Source organism: Centrocercus urophasianus, unplaced genomic scaffold, assembly GCF_019232065.1.
Source record: "Centrocercus urophasianus isolate 14NV4802_14NV808 unplaced genomic scaffold, USGS_Curo_1.0 seq_16, whole genome shotgun sequence".
NCBI classification, from domain to species: Eukaryota; Metazoa; Chordata; class Aves; order Galliformes; family Phasianidae; genus Centrocercus; species Centrocercus urophasianus.
In genome coordinates, this window is record NW_024884711.1 from 21113472 (window position 1) to 21141115 (window position 27644).

General features: G+C 36.9%; 1 protein-coding gene across 5 annotated transcripts in view; it reads left to right on the forward strand.

Moving 5' to 3' along the window:
* The window catches only part of ETV1 (ETS variant transcription factor 1), a 65160-nt gene extending 43397 nt beyond the window's left edge, over positions 1 to 21763 (forward strand). For all 5 annotated transcript variants that reach the window (XM_042817511.1, XM_042817509.1, XM_042817510.1 and 2 more), the window contains 5 exons: positions 7033 to 7101; positions 9519 to 9587; positions 12631 to 12800; positions 16346 to 16447; positions 18968 to 21763. In XM_042817511.1, the coding sequence (XP_042673445.1) occupies positions 7033 to 7101; positions 9519 to 9587; positions 12631 to 12800; positions 16346 to 16447; positions 18968 to 19189 (632 nt within the window). In that variant the 3' untranslated portion in view covers positions 19190 to 21763. The remainder of the gene's footprint in view (positions 1 to 7032; positions 7102 to 9518; positions 9588 to 12630; positions 12801 to 16345; positions 16448 to 18967) is intronic.
* Positions 21764 to 27644: the final 5881 nt, after the last annotated feature.

The window sequence follows — 27644 nt, forward strand, 5'->3', positions numbered from 1 at the left end:
TTTGGAGATTCTAGTATGAAGGAAAAAAAAGTCTTAGTTGGCAGTCAGAATTGTTGCAGATTTGCAGGATATTCTCTAGTGCCTTGACCAGTGCAGCATTTAAAATGACAACTCACAGTGCTTCTACTACTGCCTTTAATTATATTGGCTAATTTTTGTACAGTGCTTTGAAAATGTAAAGCACTGTGTGAGTGCTAAGTATTATTACTACAATTATTCTCTTGGGAGATTATTTCACAGACTAATAGACTTCACAGTTAAGAAATATTTCTTGATAGTAAGCCTAAATTTTCTCTTTGATCAGTCTCATTCCACTGCTCATAGCTGCAACTCTTTGGCTCATCCTAAACAATTCCTTGGTATTAATGTACCACCTCTAAATCTCTGTAGACAGTTTGCATGCATACTGTTAGCCTGTCTGTGTGACTCATTGAGATCTTGCTGCATAAATCCTCTAGCTGCTTAATCTTTCCCTGAAAGATGGAAATTCTCTCTAGGTTTTCATTTTCTTTACTGTTTTTTTCGTTTGCTTGTTTGGTTGGTTGGTTGGTTGTTTTTCTTTGGTATGTGTTTTGTTTTTGTTTTTTAATTTTTTTTTTGTAAGGCTTCAAATATTTGAAGTACTTTCAACATAATTTTATAAAACGCAAAAAAGAACTCATCTCATCCTTTTCCAGGATGTGATACTTCAGTATGTGTATCTCAAAACTGTAACTTCTTACGACCTTAAAAAAATTCTTTTACGCACTGCAATTGTTCTCAATGAAAATCTGGATTGGATAAAGGCAGAAGGGGATAAGGGCCAGAGGTTTGCTCTCAAGTTCAATGATTTTAAGAAGTCTCCCCTCCTTGTTCTTGGTTTTTCTGTTTTCCTGAGTCTCGCTTCTGTGCTTTAAAATATTTCACCTTCTGGTTTCAGGGGCTTGTTTTTGCTGTGTTGTTTCAGTGAGTGAGTGTGGATTTCATTCAGTTAAGCTGCACTGCGCTTTGTACTTGCTCCTAAAAGGCATAAACACAAATCTGCTGTTGGATGGTACAACAGTAGAAAATAATAGCATATGAGGAAAGGAACACGTGAAACCTGGTCTTGGGAAGATTGCTGCGGCAGGCACAATGTTAACTTTTCTCTTGCTTCACATCTAGCCAATCAGTAATTCTGACTCAAAGAAATCTGTAGTTACACTAGAATTAATTTTGTAACGTTGTCTTTATGGATAAACAAAAATCTGAACACTAAGTTTAGAGCATATAGGCAGGAGGCCATACATCTATTTTTCATTTCGAAGCAGACAGTATGATCTGAAAAATTGTCCGGCAATCTGTTTTTTCAAAGAAATGGATAAATATCCTCTAAATCTACAGTTACAGTAAGTGGCACTGGCTAATGATTTGATTTGAGGATTGAGAGCACAGTCTGGATTTACTCTTTGTGCATTAACGCAGGTCAAATGGACACAGGCTGCATTTTAAATCAGTAATGGAAGGCTGAAGCCTGCCTTAAACCAATCACATCAGCCTTACCCAAGACCGATTGATCCCGGGAGACCGGGCCCTGTGAGCACAGCTTTTATATGAATGGACTCTGTGCAGCCTGAGTTTCATTCATAAAATGGATGCTGAAGGGGGGGAAAAAAAACCACACCAAACCCTGGAATGTCCATTTATGCAGAGCTGAAGGGTGTAGTGTTCCCTCAGCTGCTGCTTTTGCCAGTTGCCTTAAAGTAATGATTAATGCTCCTTGGCCGTGCCTGCCTGTAACCTGACACCATTTATGGCCTTGGTGTGTTTCTAATGTATAGTGAATGAGAAGGCTACATTCTCAAATCAGAAACATAAACAGGAACTGGTTGGTCTGAATTCCATTCAAATATGTCACTTCAGCCGTGCAGTGTTTGTCCAACTTCAATTCTACAGGCAGGGGATGGGGCGGGAGAGAAAAAGCAACACAGACGTTTTTTTGCTGTAAGATTACCAACAAAAGGAGAAAGGGGACAAAAAAAAAATAACACTGCGTTTTGTTGAATTCAAAGGGAAGCAATGTTTAAAATACATTTTACAGTTACTGAGGTTAATAAAAGCAAATATGTGATTTTAAAGTATGCTCAAATGATTGGTTCCATGTGGAATTTCATTTCAGTGCTGAATGTATGAGCCTTTGTTTTCCTGTTCTGCCGTATAAAAAGTTACACATCGCCCAGACAGGCTGCTGACATCTGGTCTCAGAAAATGCATTAGATGCTGTCATAGATCTAAAAACCAAAGTTGTGGAAAGGAAGCTGTTTGCTTAAGGTTTTCTTTCTGTGTGTGATAATTGCACTTAAAAGTGAGCTGTTAGGGCCCAACCTGGTTGATTTTTATCAAGTGAAATGTAAGAAAGTAAGAAATATTAATTAGTAATCTTTTAGAAGGAGTTGTCTCTATCTTTGAGTGCACATACTTGTAGATGTTTTTGTTTGTCATGGAAGCCAGGCAAAACAAATAACAAAACATTCAATTCTGAATGTGTTTAAGTAGCATAATGATTTGGGGAAAAGAAGCTTAATTTTCAGATGGATTTTTACAGGAGACACTGATTCATTTTTTTAATCTTTGTAACTTCCACGCATTTACATAGTTCATTCTGCCCTTGCTAATAAGAAATTAATGCTGACTTTCATTTTGTCAAGATTTTGCCAGTTTGTAGTACTGTGCTGTAATAGTGTAGTTTCTGAGAGGGTAGTGTTTTCAAAGGTAATTGGACTAAAATCCAATCCGTCAACATTTGAGTTGTGAACATGTGGAAGTGAGTTCAGTGTAGGAAGACTGCCATTAGTTTTTGTATTTCTACATGCATTTATTTTTGTGCAGAGATGTAAGAGTTTTAATTTCGATGTGTTTCTGCATGTTTTGTATCAGAAAGAATCATTTGGTACACCTCTCTGTGCAACACAGATGATGAACTTTTCTTAGCTGTGATCGAGCTTGAAGAACTGCCATTTCTTCCTGAAAAGCCATGTTCTGTGTATTGCTCTTCACCTCTAAGCTGGTCAGAGCCTCTCAGTGGCTGCAACAGCTGCTTTCTACCATGAGGCTGAAAGGGTTTTGGTGGTGGATGAAGCACTTCTTTGTAAACAGTTTGTCAGCACTCTTGGAAATTCATGAACAGAACAGTTATTTGCAGCATGACTATGATGTTACCAAGTTTGAGGCCAAAAGTATGATGTGTTCTAACTTGATCATTTTGTTTTAAAAAGGCTACTTTTGTCTCTGCACTCAGTAGCAATCTCTCCCACTGCCCCAGCCATCTCTGCATATACCAAAGAGGAGTAACAACGCAGGGAAGCAGCAGGCAGCATGGGCTGGTCAGGCCTAGTGGCAGCGTTGGTCTGGCACATGTTGCAGCACCTGAAGGCTTTGTGCCTGCCCTCCTGTGCCCCATGGCACCAGCGAGAGTGTGCACGTGCTGTATTTCTTGCCCAGAGGAAGAAAAGTAGCAAAGCATATTAAAGTGTATGTGGAAATATACCAACTCTGAGTCACTGAAATAAGAGCCAAAGTACCTATAATTCTTTTTCAGACCGCACTGAGGATAATTCAGAAGGATATGGTATAAGTTACGCGGGTGGCTGTATCCACTGCAAGTAGTCTTTCCAAACTTTTTTGAAAATTGCTTCTGTTGTTATTATGGCTGGGTTGGTAACAAAATGTAAATCAAAGAAGTGGATGAGCAGCAGTAGGTGGGTTCCAGTTTTGGCACCACTGGCATTTGCAGCGATCCTGATTTGGCCTATGTGCCAATCAGAGCCTTGGTCTCTGCCTCTCTGTGGTGCAGCACCTCGTGTCATGCTCTGCTCTTTCACACGTATGTGGGCCCTGCCCCTGGCTTCCAGATCTTAGAATGCTGCCGTTACAGTGAACTGAAAAGTAGTTCAGAGTGAGAGCACAATGTGTCAACTTGTTCTTTAGTGAGGAAGGCTGTGTAATGTCAGTTAAAGGAGCAGCTGAGGAGGAAATCTTGATTCAGGTTCCCAGTTTCTGCTTCATTCACAAGAAGAAAGTTGCTTCATCCTGATGCCTCAGGAAGCTTAATCTTCCCAGCATCTTCTCCTGCAAGAGACTCGGGCAGAAAATAGTTTCTGCTCTGGGTGAGTTCGTGGGTCTGAAACCTAGCCCTTGCTTCTGAATAACAATCAGAAAATGGGATTTAAAAGTTTCCTACTCAGTTACAGTTATACCAGGCTGTGACAGCCTAATCCTTTAAATTCTGGCATGGTAATTAACGTGAAATGCTTTCTTACCAAGGTCTACTCAAGTGCCTTATTCAATGATTACATCTAGAACCTCTGTCAGCTGAATTTGGCAGCAGATTTTTCTCATCCTGTGGAGATCTGTTTGGGCTTTTTCTGCTTTTTTGCTTATTTCTAGTGCTTTCTCTGCGACATTTCTAGGGGCAAAAGTACTTCTGCAGTGTCTACATTACAGTAATTTTAAAACTGTACCTCTTGGGGAAAAAATATTTCAGACCAACATGATAAAATGTCACATTCAGTGTTTTAAGATGACTGTTATGTTGTTGCTATCAAGAGGAGCAATGAAGAACGACCTCTAAGTATTTCAGATTAGTTATAAAAAATAAATATTTTTTTGTCTCCATGTTTTTTTAATGACAAGAAAACTGTATTCTGCTGTTCTTGAGATGTTGTAACTTCACAATATGAACTAGTTCACAGAAAGCCTGAAGCAAGAATTTTGCCTGTCCTGAAGCCAGGCACATGTTTCCTCAAAGACTAAAAATTGCTGAAAGGTGGTCAAATCAGTCACTCAAATGCTTGCATTCTTCTCTGGCAGTTTTTTATGTCCACTTCTCTCTCATTTGTTGTCTTGAAACAATACTTGAAGAAAACATATAATTGCCCTGTAATTTCTGTACTAAAATGTTTTCTTTTGAAGTAGCTCTGTTTAGTTAGTAAAAATACTTCTGGGTTTTAGTCAAGCATTTAGTACAATTTAAAACTGCAATGCTAAATTTCATTGGTTGGACTTTTTATTAGATAAGGTAGAAATGAAAGCAGCAGGCAATTTAATTAGCAGTAATTTTTCTGGGCAAGTCATTACTTTGATGAACTTCAGAGCAATGTTTATGGCTCCTAATTAACCATGTTAGTCATTTGATTGAATAATCACTTTGGAAATGTTTCTACAATTTGATTAGAGTCTGACCCACTCTGATACTCATAAATTAACTGATAGCACTTTAGGATAACAAGACTCTAGCTACTTTACGAGAAATAAACTTGCCTGCTGTATTTTTTCGGCCCTCTGTGGACTGTTTAAGTGCAAGCTAACCAAAAGATTAAGTAATGTTGGTAGAAACAATGCTTGTCTAAAAAAGACTCCAGATGTTAATTATAATTGACTTTAGGAGCATGAGAGATGAAACCCCAAGCTGGCTAAAAATGTAGCTTCTTAAATGCATACATAATTCTTTGTTCTGTGTACTCTGCTATATCACTTTGCAAGAGCGGAGTTCATGAGTCAAAAAGGGTTTTGCTGCCAATACTAGGGAATTTTTACCTAAAATAGAAAATAGCATCTGTTTCAGTTCTTCAGCTTCCTCTTTTTTACGTAGATTTTTCCATTCTCCTTAAAACTCAGTCTGCTTGTTAAGATGAGTGATTCTTTGCAGGTGAACCACTACTTGTAGCCTTGACTTCTAGTCTACAGAGCTATACTTGACTTCTGTGATCGCTGAGTTGTTGAAATGTGTGGCTGCTCAGAATAGCTGTCTGAGTCGTTAGAAAGCAGGCAGGCACTGAGCATTTCATTGAGAGGAGGTAATGAAGAGTTTGGCACAGATGTTCAGGAGAAGCCAGGGACTGTTGGAGGAAACTTATTGCTGTCCCATGTTTCACTTGTTTTGTGAAGCCATTGTAAAACCTTATTTTCTTATCCTGCCATATCTTTGATACTCATCACTAGGCAGTGAACAGTGAAATTTGGAATAACATTCTGGAAAAGTTTTTAGGCAGTGTTGGAAAAATAATGTCTGCTCTTTCAACCACTGTTTACATGTCTTAGAGTTACAAGTTACTGGTAACAGATTGCATACATTAGGGTAGAAATTTATCACGAGATCTAATAGACTGAGTTAAGCAAGACTTTTGATATCCATGAAGTGAGTTAAATGTGATCTAGAAGGGCAAACATGTATGATTTATTTATCTTTGCAAGTCCCTGTGCACAGATTGTTTGTTCCCAGTGTCTTGCACTATCCCTAACAGCAAAAAAACATATAAAGAATATAATTTTCATTAATTTTTCTTTCTTTTTTTTTTTTTTTCTTGTCATTCTTCCTGCAAATTTGAGTAGAAAAGGAACGGAAAATAGATTTTTGCATTACTTAGAGTGTGTACACTATCTATTATTTTAAGAGGTTTCTTTTTTTAAGAGTGCACATGCACAGGTGGAAGATCAAACTGGTGTAGCTGAATTCCTGTTTAAATGCATAGCAATTCCAGAAATTTCTTCAACTTTCCAAATCCTAAACCAGAGTCTAAAAACCAATAGCCTACTGCAAATTCACCTTGACATAACTTACATTCATGATACTGTATTTGTAGAGTTTTTAAGTGTCTAATGTGATTGGTAGGGCAGGTTTATCTGTATAATTGATTAAAAATGTTGTGTTGAATTAGTTACAAAGATGGATATAAAAGAACAGGGTTTAAAGTACTTGAACTGCCTTGTGTGGATTTTTTGGTCTGTAAATTATCTCAAATGTATGTGTCATAGGGCTCAGCTTGTAGCTAAGTTGATTGCAATAAGGGCTTGTGAACTGCCTATGTTGAATGCGATCTATGATCTTCACTTTATGATTTTCTCTTTCACCATGCCTTGTGCATTCTGCTCTGCAACACTGACTGAGTTGTGAGGTTCTATCTCATTGTAACATGCATCCTCCTTGTTGCTCTTTTACTTGCAGTCTGTCTCATTGATAACCTGCACTCTTTAATTCTACACAGTCTATTGACTAGAATTGTCTTCTCCTTTCAGAAGTGCCTAGCTGCCATTCCATTTACATGAGGCAAGAAGGCTTCCTGGCTCACCCAAACAGAACAGAAGTTAAGTTTTCTATTTTGTATTGCTCAAGTATTGTATGAGAGAAATGGCAAAAAAAAATTAAAAAAAACACAACCTGGAGGAATTTGAGGTTCATTGGTTTAATCCTGCTGATGAGAAGACTCCATTGTCTTTCACTTCCCAGTTTTGAATTTCTGCTGTGCTGAAGTTTTGTAGATTCTAGTACCTAGTTTCTAGTTGACTAGAATAGAACCAACTTTATTGTGAATTTACTCATTCTAGTTTTCAAGGGCGACAGCTGTTGAAAGGAAGAGACAGTTAAAAATTTGTCCATACAACACATTCTGCTCAAATGATATTTTGAAGATTTTTGGTGTGACAGACTAGTTAACTGCTAAGTAATCCATTTTGTACTTAGAAAGATTCAGTGCATGTTTGTTTGTTGCTTTTTTCCCCCATTTGTTAGGATTTTTTAAATTCAGTGTTCTGGTTCTTTTTGATAGCCAAATTGTAAAGCCATTTTGTATATAGCAGAGCTCTTAATGACTTCAGTAAGGCAGAGCCTAAATCATTGTCAAAATTAATAATTCAGAGTAATAGCATTTTATACATATTAAGAAGACCAGCAGAGCTAAGCAAAAATGACCACTGAGAAAGAAGTTATGACGTCCACTCTCCTGCTTTGATGAATCTTTTTTTCAGTATATGATTTTTTTTGTTTAGAATTTGTTTGTTTTTATTCCAAGGAACTAATTTCACAAACCCAAAGAAAATTAAAAGAAATTGATGGGAATTCAAACAGATGTATGAATGAAAGTCCTCTAGTAAAACTTCATTTATTAGTGAAAAGCCACAGATGGAAAGGTAACAAAAGTTGCTTAAATCCACCTGTTTCTGGTGAGGCAGAAAATAGAAATAAAAGGTGGTGTGTAACAAGGAAGGTGAAATAGGGCTGGAAATTTATAATAGTGTTGGTATATGAAATTACATGAAGTGTATAAGCTTACTAATGGAGGTGAAAGACATTAGGGAAAAGTCCACAAAAGCAGGGCTAGGGTCAACAGACGTGAGTTTTAATCATGGTATAGACTGAGGAAAAACAGCCATGTTATGCACTCGTAAGTACTTGGAAGTGGTAAAGTTGTTATGAATGATGCAGAAAAAACAGAGATAGTAAATATTTGTTCTCAGTGTTTAGAAATCAGTCAACATGATTTTATGACATAAAGGTCATGTCAAAGAAATCTGATTTCATTCTTTGTTGAGATTAAAAGTTTGATTGGTAAAGATACATGTCTCTCTTATTGTGTAGTTGGCCTATTTTTTTTTTATGGCATTCAATTTGCCACTGCATTATATTCTGATTAAGAAGTTAGCACTAACCAGTATCAGTAAAGTACACATTAAATACATTAAGACCTGGCTTACTGACAGATCTAAAAGTGGTTGTCATTGGCTAACCATTACTGAATGGATTTGTTTCTGTTAGAGCTGTAGGAATCAGAAGTGTTGCTATTCAATATTTTCATTAAAGATATAGAACAAAGTTAATTGATAACTTTATGGCACAGCAGTAAATAATGGGCAGGACAGGGCAATCACACAAAGTGATTTCAATTGCATGGTAATCTGGACACATTAAACAAAAAGGTTTTTTCATTTCCTTTTTTTTTTTTTTTTTTTCTTTAATATGATGAACATAGACCAAACCTATGGAATCAGGAAACAGTGTATTGGAAAAAATGATTTTGAGATGGACCACATGGCTTCACAATGGAAATCAGCCCAAGAAGACATTGCAGGCATATGGCAAAAAATCTTTATGCAAGATTTACATAGTTAAAGATGGTCAGAGTGGGACAGGAGAAGAGGAGATGTTTTGCTTCTCCAGGTTGCACTAGCAAAGGTGCTACTGGCATCCAGTATAGTTCTGGTTAGTCAAGATATTAAAAATAATATTGCAAAGTAGGAATGTGCACAGAAGAAAGTTCTAGAAAGAATGCAGGGTTACAGAGAGTGTCTTTTAGTGACAAAAGTAAATTTAACAAAATTACCTGAATTGGAGTAAACATCCAATGCTTGTCTTCTGCATGGATAGGGAGAAAAATCCTGAGTAGGACTTTAGTCTAGCAGGCAGAAGACATAAAGGAACTAAGGGCTAAAAGTTAAAGCCATGCTAACTCAAACAGGAAATGAGGCAAACATTTTGAAATAAATCATAAAGAAAAATGGATGCTTTTTCATTTTTGCAGGATGCAATCAGCAGTCTTTTGGGAATGCGTACGTTAATTAAACACTCCTGTACTGTGGCCAAAATGTTGTGATTGGGTGCTGTGTAAAGGATGTGGGATATTAATTTGATTCCTGTATGACTTAGTGTTCCCTCTGGCATTAAGCCTATGGTCTCATCTTTCTCCATGCATCTTTTAAATAAACACCTCTTTGTCTTTTACTTACAGGTTGTATGTATGAAAAGGGACCTAGGCAGTTTTTTGATGACACTTGCGTTGTTCCAGAGAAGTTTGACGGTATGTATGACACATCTCTCTCTCATTTCTTGTGTGTGGAGATGAAAAAGGAAAAGATGAGGGACTTTTCTCTGTTGCTGATCAAAAAAAAGGTCAGTAATGTTCTAATTTAGGATTCTTTAACACACCATTTGCAGTGCACCCAACCAAAGCTGACCTTTGTATCTTGCAGCCGAAGTCTCCTTTTCAGTAGAATGTTGTTCAGATTTTGCCACTGAAGGGTTCTGTATCCAAAGTTGGCGCAAAGGAGCTCAATTCCTGTACTGTTGATAAGTAAAGGGAGGATTTCCATTGCACTGATGATCACATACCTCTTCTTGTTAGAGATTTAATTAAAGCATCTCTTATAATTAACAAAACAGAGGAGAAAGAAACAGCTCTGGTTTTACTGAATATTAAGCCTCTTTTCTTGTTGTCTGTGAAGAGATGAATAGTAGGGAGTGAGTATATCAGGCATTTTTGTTTGGTATAAGTGTTTTTATGCTATGTTAGGCATTGTACTAGTGGCTTATTTCTCAATAGGATTGATAACAAACAAATCATCTACCTATTCCTACAGAATTTTTTCAAGAGGGATTCTGGGGTCAAGTAAAATAAATAGCCCGAATTATCCTCAGTTACTCCAATGTAAAATGAGTTTCCTGATGTAACTCAGTTGATTTCAGATTTATTTCATTATAGACAAAGTAGATGGACTCAGTATTTCTTGCCGATGACTCTGTTAGTCTGCAACTTTGGGAAGTAATTTGGAGATCAATTACTTAAATATGCTAGAGTGGCTTCTTTGAGTTACTGTATGTATGTCCAGCTTTATTTATTTTAACAGGAAGGGTGAGATACCTTCTGATGAACTTGTGAACAGCTCTCTGACCATAGCTACAAGGAAAGCTAGAAAACTCTTGCTTTCTTTTTCTTTTTTTCTGCTTTATTTTCTTTGTTTTTCCCTGAGAATTACTTAGGTGGACTGCAAAACTATTGTGTGTCTAGCAGCATTTGTTGTGTTTACTGAAGAATGGGAGATTCTAAAATGACATTAATCTAAAGAATTACATGTTATTCAACCTGAAGTGTCATGTGTATTTCAGAGTTGGTAAGGAAGAGTAGGAAATAAATGGAGGAATTTAAATAATATTAGCCTTCACCTAATTCTGAGGATTGCTTAATCCAGTATTGCATCGTCGTAGAATTGACACATTAACTGAAAGGGTGATTTATTTGAAAGTTGTTTTTTATGCTGGCTTTGGAATGTTTTTGTTCATTTCTTTTCCATCGAGCATATCCTGTCATGTGGTTTTGTTTTCGTTTGTGTCTTGTTGTTTATTTGGTTTTTCATTTTTCCCCAAACCATTGTGTGCCTGATCTGTTTTCAGTACTAGTGACCAAATACATTTACATTTATGGGAATGGGATCAGGCCCTGTTCTAGAAAAGGTTAAAACTCTTTGTGAGGAGTACTTGTGCATTGTTTTCTTGAAAAGCCTTTTTGTTTGTTGAGTTTTTTAAAGAGGAAGGAATGAAAATAGGAGAGAAATACAAATAAAATAATAAAAAAAAATTAAAAAGTATAATTAAAAGAGTATATATTTGGAAATGTTTGAGTGCTTGTAAAGCACTAAGTCTACTGGTAGCTGTGACGATGTTCACTGAGACAACACCTTGTCCTCAAGAAAACTGATATCATGACAGAAATGTTTGTGTTTATGCTTGTAGCCTGATGACTTTTGAAGAAAATGCAACAAGTATGTTACTATGTTTTGGTCTGTAAAGCCAAAATGGGATAAGCTCAGGACTAGCTTTGATGTTTCAGAAGTAGATTCTCAAGCTGCTTGATTTGATATCAAAGATCAACACAGATGAATAGCCTGATCCTCTGTAGTATTGCACTTACTGTTTGTGCATTGCTCAGCTATCATTAAAAGAAAAATATTGTCCTTGAAAAAGAAAGCCTTTCAGGACTGGAGCTTCGAACTCGCATAAACCAAAAAGCCTTGTGTTGATTTATTTGTTTTCCACAGCTATTGACTCAATTTTATTTCCTGATTACAAAAGGAAGTGCTCCATTTTTAATATTATTATTCTTATTTTCACTACTTGGAGCCATTCTGTAATGACCATCCTAATGCTGTGGTTTGGTACTAAACAGGTCATGTGTTTTTTCACAGGGGCTGCAGGTCTGGTACTTTAAACGAGGAGTTCTGCCAGTTTTTCAAGGATTATTGTTATTGTTTGCAGAAAATCAGCATCAAACCTTTCAGCTGTTGTTGTCTGCATGAGTTGTTCATATGAATATTATTTAAAAACAAGAGGATACAGTATAGATGAAGCAGGACAATTTTTCACTGGCAGCTTGTGGAACAGCAGAATATTGTTGGTTTTAATAGCTTCATCTGGATTTGAAATTTTAGACAAACTACTTCTTTTCAGGGGAATACTCATATATAGATGCAAGTAAAAGTAATGTGTGCTTATATGCAAGTCCAATATGCCACAGAGGAACTCACATATCTGCAGGATTTGCATATGTATATGTAAAGCACATGCTGTTTAAGTCCAAGTCAAATACTTTGTCAAATTTTCCTTTAGAGAATTTGCATGCAAAAGAAGTTTCACTCAATAGTTTTGCAGCTTTTGAAGCACACATTGAATTTCCAAAACCAGGGCTTGTTCAAAGTATAGTACACAAATGCAGTTCTTCAGACATCAGTTGCTCACAAGAATAGTTCAAGCTCTTCCAGACAGAGGATATTACAAAACAGTTTGCAAGCAAGATTTACATGTATCAGAAGCAAATGGGGATAGGCTTAGAGAGACTTCCATAAAGTGTGACTGAATTTAGGAACTTGTTTGCGTATGAATATGTTACTGTAAGAGTGTTTACACTTAATAGCAGGAGAAAGGAAACTACTGCATTTGTGGACAGTTGGGTAGTAATCATTCTTTTCTTCAATTTTATTGACCATAATGATTGCCTTGCCAGCTTATCCGACAAACTGAGTGATGATGCTTTCTGCGGATTGCTCAGCTAACACTGTTATTCTGTGCAGGTGACGTCAAACAGGAACCAGGCATGTACCGTGAGGGACCCACGTATCAACGGCGAGGCTCACTTCAGCTGTGGCAGTTCTTGGTAGCTCTTCTTGATGACCCATCAAACTCCCACTTCATAGCATGGACTGGCCGAGGCATGGAATTCAAGCTGATTGAGCCGGAGGAGGTGGGTTAGATGAACAAATTGTCCTGATGTCCACTACACTGTACTGAAAATTTGACATGGTTCTTTCACAGTTAGGCTGTGTTTTCCTTCAATATTTCATTTCTTAGAACTTTAAAAGGGTAATGGAAAGAACTCACAGTGAGAGTGTTGAGACATATGTATGCTTGAGTTGAGACTTAATTTTCTAGTCCCATGAAATAATGAATATATTGCAAGTACTAGAGTTTCAAAATACTCGGTATTAATTGTTGGGCCCAGATTTTTTCCTCTTTTCCTGGAGGAGTTCTGTTCTACATTCCTTTGAAAACCTGTTCCTGAATAGTTTCTTTAGTATCAAATACTCTTCAGTGTAAAGGTGTGGAAAGTTGGAATGTTTTACCTGTAGAATGAAAGACTCCAAGTCTGAAACGGATGACAAAGAAATTTCAGAGTTTGAGGCAGTAAAAGCCCACTGAAATAATATAAAAAGCTCTTTTTTAAAGTGTATTCTTGGTTATCTGTATCATTAGATTACTTATTGCACATTTAGATCCTACTCTTGCAAAAACTCTAGCACATGCCTGGCTTCTCTGAACCATGAAGGACTCATTGGGTAGATAAAATTGCTTGTATTCATGAACATTTGCTGAACCATGACTTAGTTCACTAGTGTGATAAACAGGAATAAATTGAACATTTTATTGCATAAAGATTCTTGACTTGTTAACATTAAATAATCTATCCTGTATTCTAAACAGCAGTGAAAACTGTTAGAAAATCTGGTGTGTGTGAATTTTATTGTAATACTGATGTGGATGATTTGATGAGTATTGTAAAAAAGCAATATCATTCTGGTTTACATCTTGCAGCTTGGAAGGGGTTGAGCAATAGAAGAGAACACAGTAAATTCTCATTCTGGATTCCTTCTGAGTTAGAGCTGAGTGGGAAGCTTTGGGGGTGTAAGGCAGCTTCTTCATTCTACCAGCTATTTCTGCCATTTGCCATCCATCTGCTGCCATAAGCAATCTGAAAGCTTTCTTGCATTTAAGTTTCATGATGCATCAACAGCCCTAAGGGTAGCTGGATATTGAGACAATACTAATGCTCCTTTTCTTCCTGACATGGTCTGGCTGATGGGCAGACTGCTGCAGAGACCATGTGCCAGCTCTTTTCTGTCCAGGTGCTCTCCAATGCTACTTATATTCAACTTGGCAGATCCTGACACTGTGCATCTAAGGATTTGACCACAGAACATCCTTTGCTCCAATCTCAGTATCCAACATTTTTCATTTATTGAAAAATCATTCATTTTTCATTTATTGAAAAATCGTTCCCAGCAGATGGTGCAAAAACGTTATAGATTTTATTAGATATGGAAAGGAAAATAAAAAAAACAACGCCCTAAGAGTTCTTTATTGCGTAATTCCCCAAAGAGATAGATGAAAGTTAGTCAGATCGTCTGTTTGTGAGACTGCACAGCAGTTGCTTTGTGTTTTCGAGCAATGCTGCATCTGAGATCTGGAAAAGGCAGACTACTTCAAACTTGCTTGCTCCTCTGCTCTCAGGGAATACAAAGGAGGCTAAGTTGTTTTCACGTGAATGCTGTGGATCCAACTGAAACTGTTGATTAAAATAAGAATAGCCTGTGGGAAGTTGCACACTTCTGTTAGTTGCCAAGTGTAAATTGAAGGGAAGTCAAAGATCTTGTTGATTCAGCTGTGGCAGGTTAGGATGTCAATGGTATGACCTTTGTATCTCATCCCTTTCTTCAGATTTATGTCCCTGTAGAAAGAGTGATGACAGAAACGAGTATGTATCAGCTTTTTGGGCACCACAGTTCATTCAGAAAGCATGTGACTGTAAACTGTGGAGGTTTAGAACTGGCGTAGGGCCATTTCTGTTGCCTTGTCATAGACACAGTAACCTTCAGCAGGAAGATGAAGTGGAAGGCTAGAACCCCAACTCACTTCCTCAAGGCATGATTTGATATATGCTCTGCAGATGAAGGACAGGAAGACTCACTTACAAAGACTACTTCTGTACTTGCCTGCCTTTTCACATGTGTTAAAATAACATACAGTATAACATGTTCTCGATGACTGTTTTGTTTTGTATGCTTTGCTGTATTATGCACACTTGATACAATGGTGATTTTTAGGACTGTGATTAATGCAGGAAAAAACTTGTCAGGAATGAAGAAAGATAGATGTAGGCATGTGTTACAAAGATGAATAGGCGAATTATGGTTGCATATCTAAGCCAAATCTACAGCTGGTATAAATTGACATGATTTGGATGTATGTTTTAATACAGTTACAACTTGGCTAAAGTTAGCAAAGCCTTGATAATTTACATAAGCCTGAAAGTCTTATCTGTAGAAAGGAAATAATGCTTTAAAAATAAATTTTAAATAATTACTGTCCAGATGGAGATCAAAGTCATTGGATTTTACTGTTGTTATTTAGTCCCCTTCAGTTCTCAATTCTGGATGTTGTCTATGGTTTGCATCAAAAGACTCCAGACACCTATGGGAAGGTGTTGTAGAGTTGTCTGCAGAGAAGACACATGGTTACTCTTTACTTTTTCCAGAGCTGTATGCATATGAACCTCGCTAACATTTTTATAGAATGTGTTTTAAAGAGTTCATTGCTTCTTTTTTCCCTCCTCCATTGACATGGGTAGTCATTTGTACAGACAGTAATTGAAATGTTGCCAATGACCAGTTATAATTTTGGGTGGGGAATAAGCTGTTAAGCTCTTTAACAAAAAGTCTCTTTCTCCAGAACTATCTTTGGCAATAAAACAGGAAGAATAAAGCCAAGTAGAAATCATAGGAGCAGAAGCCATATCGCTCTCTGGAATGGTTCACAAGTTGCTAGTGACTACTTTTTGATATTATTTTTAAGGGAAATTACACAACTACAATTGTGCAATTTCTGTCTGGTTCATTCTGCCACCTAGTTCCTCCAAGTGATTATCCTGCCTCCCTTTACTTTTTTTAATTTATTTTTTTTATGTAGTGGTATTTAGGACTCATTTTTGACTCCCATCTTCTAATGATCTCAGCACTGACATCATTCCAAGTTATGGCCTGTATTAGTTCATGAACTAAGCTTGTATATATGTGTTTCTAATGTAATTTACTAGCTTTCTGACAGAAAACACAAAAAAATAGCGCAATCATTCCTATAACTAACTGAAGAAGAGCTTTCGTCTTTCTTTAAAGCTTTCCAGTGGAGCTTGATTTTTTTTTTTTTATCATATCTTTATATAACTATTTTTTCATTGTTTTTCTTTAAAAAACAAAACAAAGCAATGACAACAAAAACCAGTCCACCACTAGGTTTGCAAATGACTAAGTCTATTCCAAGTTTAATGGATGATGGTGAGTCCAATTAAAAATTGTGTTAGTACATGGGAAATTCAGGTCACAGCAGCCTCTTCTCTTTTATTTATGCATTCCACCTGCAGGGTTCCCCTACTCAATCCCCAAATAAAATATCTGATGATAAGATCTGCTTGTGAAATGCATTTAACAAATCAATGCTAATCCATTTTTGTGGCAGGTGGCACGTCGCTGGGGGATTCAGAAAAATAGGCCAGCTATGAACTATGATAAACTTAGCAGATCACTTCGCTATTATTATGAAAAAGGAATCATGCAAAAGGTGAGCAGCTAATTCTGTATTAAATTTCACTGAAATGTTGAATATTAATCCACTAGTCAGTTTACAAGGAGTGCTTATAACTACATTGCTTAGATAGGTTTTTCATCTCTTTAGACAAACCATAGGCTTTATTTTTCATCTTCCACATCCAGTGTATGCGTCTAGATATTTTTCTCTGTGTAAAAAGTGTATGTGGTTTTAGTTTACAAAATGCACATCAGGATTAAAGGGAAAAAGGTAGCATTGAAAAATATCCAAAAGAGCTTCCTCGAACATGGGAAAGGCAAATAGCAGAGTACAATAAGAATAATATTTTACAGATCTAAATTAACTGACCATTGCTTAGATACTTCTATAACTGCAAGTTAAGGGAGAAAAATGATACCTATTAAAAAACTAAATATCTTATCAATTTTTGTAATAATAGTTTTGTAATAATGCTATTTTTAAGTGAAATTCAGTATTTCATAATATACTGAACTATGAGAAATATTTAACAAAAATTTATGTATAACAGCCTGGTCTTGCTGACAGTATTCAGCCTGTTATTTTCCTGTAGTTTGCTCATTTCTGTGTATATTTTTAAATCTTGCTACGTAGAGTTATGTAGCTTGACAACATGAGAGACCTCCTACTTCTAGAAAGTTATTAGGTATGGTCAAAGATCACAATGAACACCTTGTATTATATATTTGTTGTATATCTTTGCACATTCATTTTGTGATCTGTGATGACTAACATGTTTAAACCTTCCATTGGCCAGCTGCATGAGAGAAAACAATGCCCTCAGCCCAAGTTGCTAGGTAGCTTTTCCAGTAGGACTTTTGAAGTCTGCGTGGAGTTACCTACTACAGGTTCTCTTTTTATACTCTGGGATTATTGTAGTGATCACCTGTTTCACTCTCTAGGGGGTACAGCTTGTACAACCTGTGCCTGTGGTACTTCAACAACACTGCCCTATCCATTTTTGTGTGTCGTTTACCTGTGCTCTTAGTTTCTGTGGACTGGAAACTAGGTACAGTCAGGGAGAAGCAGAAATGCTTGGATTTTCTGGGTGCTGCTACAGACAGAGGTGTTTCTCGTTTCAGTTTTTAGTTTTGGCTGCATGGACAATTCAAAGGCAGCCCAGAATCAAGAATATCTGGCAAAGAGGGTACAAAAAGTTGAAAAGATGAGAATAGGAAGATAATATGGACACGTCCATTTAACATGTTCTTCTGACAACTAACTTGCTAACTCTTTAGTTACTCCTTTATTATCTATATGACTGTATTTAACACACATTTTAAAAACTAATCTGATTGCTTACTTTTCTAACATAGCAATGTTTGAAACTTTCCCTTGGATCATCTTATCTGGCAACTTAGTTTATGCTAAAACTAATGGGGTTATAAATTTGTAGCAAGTTTCTTTACTGCAAAAGGTGTACGTATATTTTTCCCCTTTTGTTTTAAGTTAAGCTCTGGTAATATGCTGTGTAAATATCCCGTTTCTGAGTGCAGACTTCAGTCTGTAAAATTTCCTGATGTTAATTTGCTGAAAAAAAAAAATTCTCTTGCAGATATTGTCTTTACCAAAATATTACATTTGTAGAAAAGATAAGATGAAAATTTAAGGAGATGCTACAGACTCTTTTGCACCCATAAGAATACAGTTAACTTTGCATTACCTTTCCATCTTCATACATTCATTTTCAGTGCCTTGCTAGATGGTGTTGCAGGAATCAATGATCATTTTGATTTTTATTTTCAAATAATTTTATTTGATGAGAATGCAATATTACTCATATTTTTTACTGTAATTCTTTAAATATGGCACTTGAGGAGGCACTACTGAGTAGCTTTTTTTCATTTTAGATTTTAGTAAGGCAGTAATTCTGTTTTGCTTTGTTTTAATATCATTCTTTAGCTTTTAATTGGACAAAACACAGACATTTAGTGGTATTTCTGAGTAAGGGAAAACTGGGATTGTTGGACAAATTGCCACTCCATAAGCAAATCTAAATGTCCCAGGCTTTGCATGAGCAATTGCTAAGTACATATTAGCTTACGTATTTGCTTACGCTGTCCCTGTACAATCAGCGTGCACTATAACTAAGTGCTTTTATACTTAAGTATGAATCAATCTACGTAAAGTGAAATTCAGATCTCTATCGTGCAACGTGATTCTTTTTTTCCACTTTGCACACAGTGTTGGACTTAGTCATTTTATTTTGCCTCTGTAGTGACAGTTTGTTTACATTTTCCTATACTAACAGCTCCATTTGTGGCTAAGTATAAGAAACAACCACAAACGAAGTTTGAAAGTAAAATAGCTAGTACACCTTTCAAAAGGATATCACGTGTCTCAAAATCAAGACAGTTCCTCATAGTCTGCTTCTGCAGATCCCTAGTCTCTACTATTGTCCTTACCCGTTCTGCTGCCTTGTTAATAACTGTATAATAAAGATGAGTTCTTCAGAAATGAATGTGGAGTTGCAAAAACATCAACACTTATGCTACCTTTTTTTGTTATCCTAAGGTTGCTGGAGAAAGATACGTCTACAAGTTTGTTTGCGACCCTGAAGCGCTTTTCTCCATGGCCTTTCCAGACAACCAGCGCCCCTTACTGAAGACTGACATGGAGCGCCACATCAATGAGGAGGACACTGTTCCCCTGTCCCACTTTGACGAGAGCATGGTCTACATGCAAGATAGTGGCTGCTGCAACACCCACCCATATAATGAAGGCTATGTCTACTAACAACAGTGACAGTAAAGGGGGTGTTTTCCCCCTCTCTTAGGCTTCTCCTCTTTCACAAGAGCCAGAGGAAAGCTGAATCAACTTCAGTTTGTTTTTTAAATAGTACACTAAAAGGGGCTTTTCCTGTTGCATTATTCCTATGGTCTGCCATGGACAGCGCACTTTATTTGAAAGGGGAGGGTTGGAAACTAAACATTATTGTGTGTAACAGGAGGAAAAGGGTGGGTTTGCTTTTTATTAAGTTTGGGAAGGGAACATACAGGTTTTAAGTACAAAAAAGCTATATCATGTCTGTTTTGTTTCACATCAACATAAAATATTGTACATTTTCTCTGGGTATCCGTAGTACAGTTAATTCTCATTGTGCAAAATAACCACTTGCTGATAATATCAGCACAACATGCCTAGGGCAGTTGTTTCTTGCCATTCTTAATTGTCTTTCTGCAGATATAAAAGAGAAGCAAAGCATATACTGCAGCATTTAATTTAGAAGTTTGAAGTGCTGGACCTTGCAGCTTGCCTCCAAAAGCAAACAGATATCTCTAGAGTTTCACTTTGTTTGTATGCTAGTTTGTAGGGCCTCAAAAAAAAAAAAAAAAAGAAAAAAGAAAAAAAAAAAAAAAAAAAAGAAAAAGAAAAATCCCACTTATTTGCAGAGTAGCCTTAAAAACAAGGACTAAGTCACAAAATCCCTGACTTCAGACTACAAGCTGCATGCTGTAACTGGAGTCACATTACTATACATATATGGCTAGTGCTATCACTTGGACATTCCAGGATCCATCTGAGGGTAGTAATTACATGTGATAGGCTGTCTGATGATCATGTCAGCATTAAATACGGGATCATGATCAGGATGGAGAAAACATTTCGTATCCTTCCATTTCCTTTGGTACATAAATAAGTTATTTAATCAATAGGAATTAACTGTACTAAGTCACATATCTAATTATGCTGTTTAGACACAGCAAGCACTCCTTGAGAAAAATATCCAATACACTAAATAGGTACTTTAGTAATTTTTAGACATGGTACCCATTAATATGCATTTAAACCTTTTACTGCTGTGTTATGTTGATAACATATATAAATACTAGATAATGCTAATGCTTCTGCTGCTGTCTTTTTCTGTAATATTCTCTTTGATGCTGAATTTACTATGACCATTTATAAGCAATGCTGTAACTACAGGTAGCATTTCAGGACAAAATAGATGACTTGAACCATTTATTGCTTAGAAAATAGCTTACGCCATAGCTGTGCTGTAAGCAGCTTTTATGCGCATTCACAAATGACTAGTAAGCTTCAGCTTGCTGAGGAAAGCTCTGCAGAACCTTTTGTGATATTCGGTGGAACGGAGAGTAGATGAACTGTCAATACCATGAAGTCACTGTATGACATTGTAGTGCTGGCACTGATGTTACCAATCAACTTGTTTTGGACACTAAATGTAAATGTGATCAGATATGCTCGGAAGACAATTTAAATTTTGAGTTCTTTTTTTTCCCATTGTTTATATTTTTAAATTGGGTTTGTTTTGTTGTGGGTTTGCTTTTTTCTTTTCTTTTTTTTTTTTTTTTTTGAGGGGTAATCTTAAACACAAGCCACACACAATATTCTGTATGTAAAATGAAAAAAAAAAAAAGACAAAAAAAAAAATCTAAAGATTTATGAGCACCTTTTCTGAAGTGTAATATATCCTAGTTTGAGGAAAGGGAGAGCTGGTAAGATTGGGGTTTCTTTCTTTGCCCAGTGAAATTTCAACAGGTGTTATATGGAGTACATCATTATATTATGTTCTCAAGAAGTGGGAGGAAAATGAATATATCAAACAGTAATTTTCATCACAATGGATGGGTTTCAAAGACAGTCCTTGTTTGTGAATAAATTTTCCATCCCGTGTCAGTTAAGACATCAGTTAAGCTATGAATATTTTAAGAAGCAATTAATCAAAAGTAAAGAAGTAGTGATCATTAGAAACCACAGGTGCATAAAAAACATTTGAGCAGGTATTTAATTTAGTCAGATCCAGAAGACAAGATATTTTATGGGAGTGTGTATATGCCTTACTATGTCACCTAATTCTGTCACCTGTAATTTTCAATGGCACTTAAATTTGTAGAGATCAACCCAAAATCACAAGTCTCAAACTGCAGAATTGGGAAGGAGGAAAAAGAAAAGGTTAAGTAAGATTGTTTAAAAAAAATATGCAGTTTCAATTCAAATAAGGTCCAAATGAAACATGCTTTGATGAAAAGTCCATGGATTGGTTTCGGTTACTTAATGTCAGCATGAAGCACCTCCTGCCTGTGGCAGGATGTGGGTGTGGGAGAGGGATTGGGTGAAAAAGGAAAAAGAGATTAAAAAAAGGACTGAATGCATAAAATGTGTAATATTTAAGAAGAAATATATATATATATATGTATCTGTATAGGGTAGTGACTCACTGAAAAGCAAGCAATCAGTCCAACATTACCATGATCTTTCAGCAGAAGATAAAAAGTCTTTCACTGAACTGATTAACCCTTTTTAAAATGTACCTAAGAATTTTATTTAAAGTTTGTTTTTATTCCACTTTTTCGTTTCTTTGAGTTTGGTTTTGTTCTTGTTTTTGGTTTTTTTTTTTTTCAGGTTGGTTTTTTTTTTGTTTATTTGTTTATTTGTTTGGGGTTTTCAGGTAGAATAATAAATCTGGCAGCTGATTCCTGCAAGATTGTTGTGTATTGGATTCCTAAACATTTGGACTGGAGAGGCCCGTGCAGTAATGCTCTTCCATGTGGAAGAGGAGATGATAATGATCTGTTCCCAGTGCTTAGGTTGGCATCTTGAAAAACGTGACAAAAAAAAAAAAAAAAAAAAAAAAAAAAAAAAAGAAAGGAAGAGGGAAAAATGAGGAATACACACAATTCACTTGTTGTTATATACGAATCATAGTATTTAGGTTGACAGAGCATTGTATTTGACTGACAAGAGAAAGAAGGATGGACTACATAAATTCAGAGGATTGATTCCAACTGAGAACTCACACACATTTTCACAGCACTTTAATATCCTACTGAATTTTGTCATGTATATTTGGGCTGCTGGGCTTTTGATTATTTGGGATTTTTTGTTTTCAGTTGTATCATAGCAGGAGGAAAAACACAGGCTTCAGGTGTAGGTTCTCAAACGTTCTTCCTTTGCTGTGGCAGTTCAGCTACACTGGTAGCTGAAGAGGTGCAGTTAGATAAGGATGTGGCAGAGTCCCTCAGATTCCATGTAAAGGAGTTAATATTGCAGGTTTAGGGCAGTGCACAAATTTTGCCTTAGGGATATGGCTTTCCATGCTAGAGAACCAAAGCCTTTTCTTTCCAAGGTCACCAGTGCAACTCCTATATATCAGCTGTGGTGCAATTCTTAACAGTACATTCTCTAAAAGCATGAAGTTCACATGCTGATCAGACCATATCTGCCTGCTTTATTTAGAGTTGGCTGTTGTGGTAATGATGACAGATGAGAGTATTGGTACATATTCTCCCATATTTCCCCATTGGCCCTTTCTTCAGGACCCTTTCTGCTTTGAGATTCTGAGATACCTGAGACTGTTTCCCATGGGTTAGTACTTCAGAGTTGTATGGACATCAGATTAGACTGTACTGCAAACTCATCTTCTTGGGACAATATCATCTGGTAACATTTTTGCCTTTTTTAATATTAAAAAAAAAAGTCTTTATTTTTCTTGTTATTAGTAGGAAATAGATCCATGTGTGCAAAGAGTAATGTGATGAAATTGTTGAGTTGTTAATAGCTACACTTTTTCCTCTGGAGATTATTAGTTTCAGTTTCTGTATTACAGGTAATAGCACACATGAATGATCCTATTCAGTGTTCAGTTAATAGCTCTGAGGGCTTTTCCAAATAATCTACTTCAAAAATGTTTAGGGAGTCTTAATTAATGTGGTATTTTATGTTCTTAAGAATCATCACTCTGAAATACCCCACTTGAATCTAGCTGTAAGAGTCTAGGAGATTTATATTTTTATTTTTTTATTTTGTTTTAACCTGAGGCAGAGTAGCTTGGAAGGAAGGTAGCAGCTGCTAGCAGGTGCCTGTACCTCAGAAATTCCATTTCCAAGTCCTCTGCATTTTGCTGAGATATCAAGCTGGGAACTGGAGCATATGTGATAGATGGCTGCACTGTCTTCCTTGTTCTTTTATAGAAAGAGCATTTCAGTGCCTCATCTTCTGTTGCTTCTGCTACAGGAGTGATAATTTCTGGCAGGGTGGAGGGGGCGGAATGGAAATATAAGGTCAGTAGCATTTGAAAGCTACAAGATTACCCAGAGAATATCTATTAGATCCCTAAGAATCCTAAGTGCATCTGCAAGAGGCTGAGGGCCACCCAGCTTTTATGACCATATAGGCACCGTAAGTTCAGGAAACTTCATGTCTTACTTCAGGAGGTTGAAATACTGGGTTCCCATTGAATACAAATTTAATACATGTGGGAAAGAAATATTTATGCCATCTTGTGTAATAGTCTGAAAATTCCCATGAAGAATCTCATTGACATTTTCCCGAAGAACTATTTTTATGTGTGAAAATGACACCCAAAACATCACTAAAAGAAGAGATAGATAAGCATACTGTTCTCCAAGACTATAGCATTATACATCCTAGAAATGTATGATGCCTTTATACTGCCACTGTATTATCCATACTGCAGATGGTCATTGAACTGACCTCAACAAAGCACAGCCTACACTGAAGTGGGTTGTTTTTGGTGTTTTTATTATTTTTAAATGAACGTCCTGATATTAATAGACATTACAGGAAGGTATCTCTGAAGCAAGGTCACAATCAGGTGTTTAGACCTGATGAAATACAATTCTCTTTTTGCTTTTGCAAAGCTCTCTGGACATTTCTGCCCATGCCCATGCTTTTTTGCAGAGTAGTAAGGTTACTACAGCTGTTGATATTTTTATTCTTTTTATTTTTACTGGTTTGGTAGTAGCTTGGTTCATTTTGTTTCAAAACTGCCTTTATGTGTCTCTTTTCTTACTCCAGATAGCCAGGGGTCCAAAATAATGTTTGCTGTTTGATCTGCAATGTAGGCTGTGCCAGCTCATTGCAGCAAGAACCCCCAAAAACAATGAGTAGAGGTGATTTCACCTATTTCTTTTCTCTTCTATTCAGTGATATGACACAACTGATCCACTTGGAAGATATTTTAAAACAATTCTTCACCCAAAGGAATGCCATGAATTCGTATCAGGAAAGAATCAGGCTGGGTTTTAGAAGAAGGTCCTTCACCTGGTGGTTTTCAAGCACAGGAACAGGCTCCCCAGGGTTACAGCCCCAAATTGCTGGAGTTCATGAAGTGTTTGGACAGTACTCTCTGAAATAAGGTTTGAATTTTGGGTGATCCTGTGTGGAGGCAGGAATTGGACTCAATGATCCTTGTACACCTCTTCCAGTTGAAGATATTCTAGGATACTAGGATTTTAGTGAACTCTGTTTTTTTTTTTGTTTTTTTTTTGTACGGTGGCAATTTATAGAAACTCAGGTATGGGAGTTGAGGTTGAATATTTTAGAGACACCATCAAGAGTGGCTTTGGTGGCTTTCAGTTTTCCCTGGGGTGTATAGGAATAAGGTTACAGAACACAATAGAGGCAGAAGAAAGTGGTTTTGTAGAGGTACCAGCTCCTCAGAACTTGAGATGTTTGCTCAAAAACACGCAGGCAAGGCTGCTGCCTGGTAGAATGCCCTGAACATGCCCTGAGAGACATGATGAGGTCTACATTTAGGTAGAAAGTCAGAAGAGCATGATCCCAGTGTGCCCTGGGGAGGCACAGAAATGGGAGAAATCTAGCCCTACCAAATTGCTAAGCTGAAGCTGATTGGTACGGGAAGAAGAAGACTGTATGACCGATACAATAAATCACAGCGATAACTTGTTTGGAAAGACAAACTGCAGGAGGATCATAAGAAATGATGGAAAGTAATAAACTCTGTAAACAGCAATGACTTTTAAGACCCCAGTGCTTTTGGGAGTGCTTCAGGAAAAGAAAGAGAGAAAGTAAAATGCAGAAAGGGACAATAATATTAGATGAGAACAACAGGAGTCAAATCATGAGCTGCATTAGGGGACCTGGAAGATTGCAGTGTTTTAGATAAGGAAGTAAGGGACCAAGATAAATACAGAGTCAGTAAACTGAGATAAGAGGAGGAGAGAGAAGGTAATTGCAGGCAGTGCACTATGTGGTCAGTGGGCCAAATGTGCTGCGCCAACAGGACTGCACCAAGGGCGTGCTGGCCCCAGTTAGTTCAGCCCCAAGGACAGGAATATCAGAACTGCCTCTGGAGTGATTGTTGATAATTCAGTAAAACCATCTGCACAGTATTTGGCAGCTGTTAAAAGAGCAAACAAGATATTGGAATATGCAGAGAGTATTCTGGGCTATAAATGTAGTGACTTTATTGTCCCACTATAATGAAAAAAAAAAAAAAGAAAAAAAAAAAAAGGACAACTTTCAAGGGTCACATTGTGGGCTGGTGTAAACCAGTAAAGTTAGCTAAGTAGCTTTGCCCTAACAGAGTCCATGGCCTGTTATTAGTAATGTGCATGCCTTTCTAGATGTGGTATCTACATGGGACATTTTCACTTGTTGCATTATTCAGAGAGATGAAAATGATCAAGACCTAGGGCGTAGCATGAGACCAATAAAAAAAAAAAAGTTGAAATTAAACAAAAATGTATGTGTTCTGAATTCTACTGAAAACTCTGAATTCTATAGAAAACTCAATCCATTTTTATATAAAGCTCGTTGCATTGGAGCTCTAGGCATCCCCATATTACAACAGCCTTTTGTGACAAATGATCACAGAATGTATGCTATATGCTTAATGTTGGCCTCTGTGACAGCGGTAGAGACCTGTAGGGTAGGCTGCCTTTCTAGCTCTCTGTGAAGATGGTGTGGCCATCCAGAAGTCTTAAGGAGTGCACTAAGCTTCCAGCTATTCTCAGGACTAGAAAATTTCAGGTATACTGCAGATGTAGCCACAAAGGCTAGACTGTCAAAGGAATTTCACCCACTGCTCTATTCCATTTCATAAGGCTCTGTGAGATCAGCTGTAAGTATTAGGATATCTAAGGACCTCCAAAAGCTTTTTCAAATGCTGGTCAGATGAACCAGGGCTTTTCTGCTTCCTCTGGGAATGAAATGTGGGAAAAACACAAAATGAGTGAAGACCTAGATCTGCATCTACAGAGAAATAAAATGAAGAGAACTTTTGTGTTTTTATTTTAAAGGAAGAGTTTCAGCATGACACTGCAGGAGGTTGCCCATAGAAGTTAAAGTAGTCCTTGGAGCCCAAAATATACGCCTAATCGTAGAATAAGTCTCTCAGATTTACACAGTGCTTGCATGTACTTGTTCAAGATTCGACCTTTAATATATCTGTTTTTTTGTGATTAACTTTTCCAAATGCATAAGATTCCAAATTCAACTCAGTAACAGTTTGTTAGACACTCTTACTTCACAGTACCTGATGTTTCTGCGTGAATCTAGCTGTAGTGATTAAAGAAGCACTGTCCCATTAGGAAAGGTCAGTTCCTGGAGCTGTACAATCCATTAAACTGAGTAGTTTGTATGATCTTTATCTATTGATAAGTGTTATAGCCTGGCTGTGGCAAAATCAGTTCCTAAAAATAAGCTTCGCTTACTATTTCTTTATGCCAGCTAAAAGGTGGGAAAACAGTCCCTCTGACTGCTGCTACAGTTCCGATCACCACATCTCAGATTATGGGAAACCTAAAAATTTTCTGAGAGGTCACAAGAATGAGCAAGACTTACAAATGGCTCGTGAATTTGTGGAAATATGAAAGGATTCACCTTGGGACAGATAGCTGAGAAGGGTTAAAATCACAGTCTGCAGTACCATGAATCACTGGGGAAAAAACAGAGAATCGTCATTTACTGAGTTTCATAACAAGAATTTATTTGGGGGGTAATAGAAAAAGCAGTTTGGGCATTAAAAAAATAAATAAATAAAGGAAGTATTTTGTTACACAGCACCATTACTAATTTGTGACATTTTTTTGACATAAACGGTTTGGGATGTCACAAGTCTTAAATGAAATAAGAAAAATTGCTTAGAAGTAATTATGAAAGAAATGGCTAACAAGGACTTTCCACAGTGATGAAGAAGTTGAATTCTCCAAGTCAGTCTCTAACACAGATTGGGTTAGCCCCTCGAAGGATGTGCTACCCTGTTACCATACTCTCTTTCTAAACACTGATTGTGGCCTATGTTGGGACATACACACCTTTGGCTAAAGAAGAGGACCTGGTATTTCCTGGAAGTAAATATTATTTGAGACAAAGGCACAAAGTTCTGTAGGCTCAAGGCAGTGATCAGTATCTTGAATTTTGTTTGTGTCCTGTGATAGAAAAAAAAGAAAAGAAAAGTGTA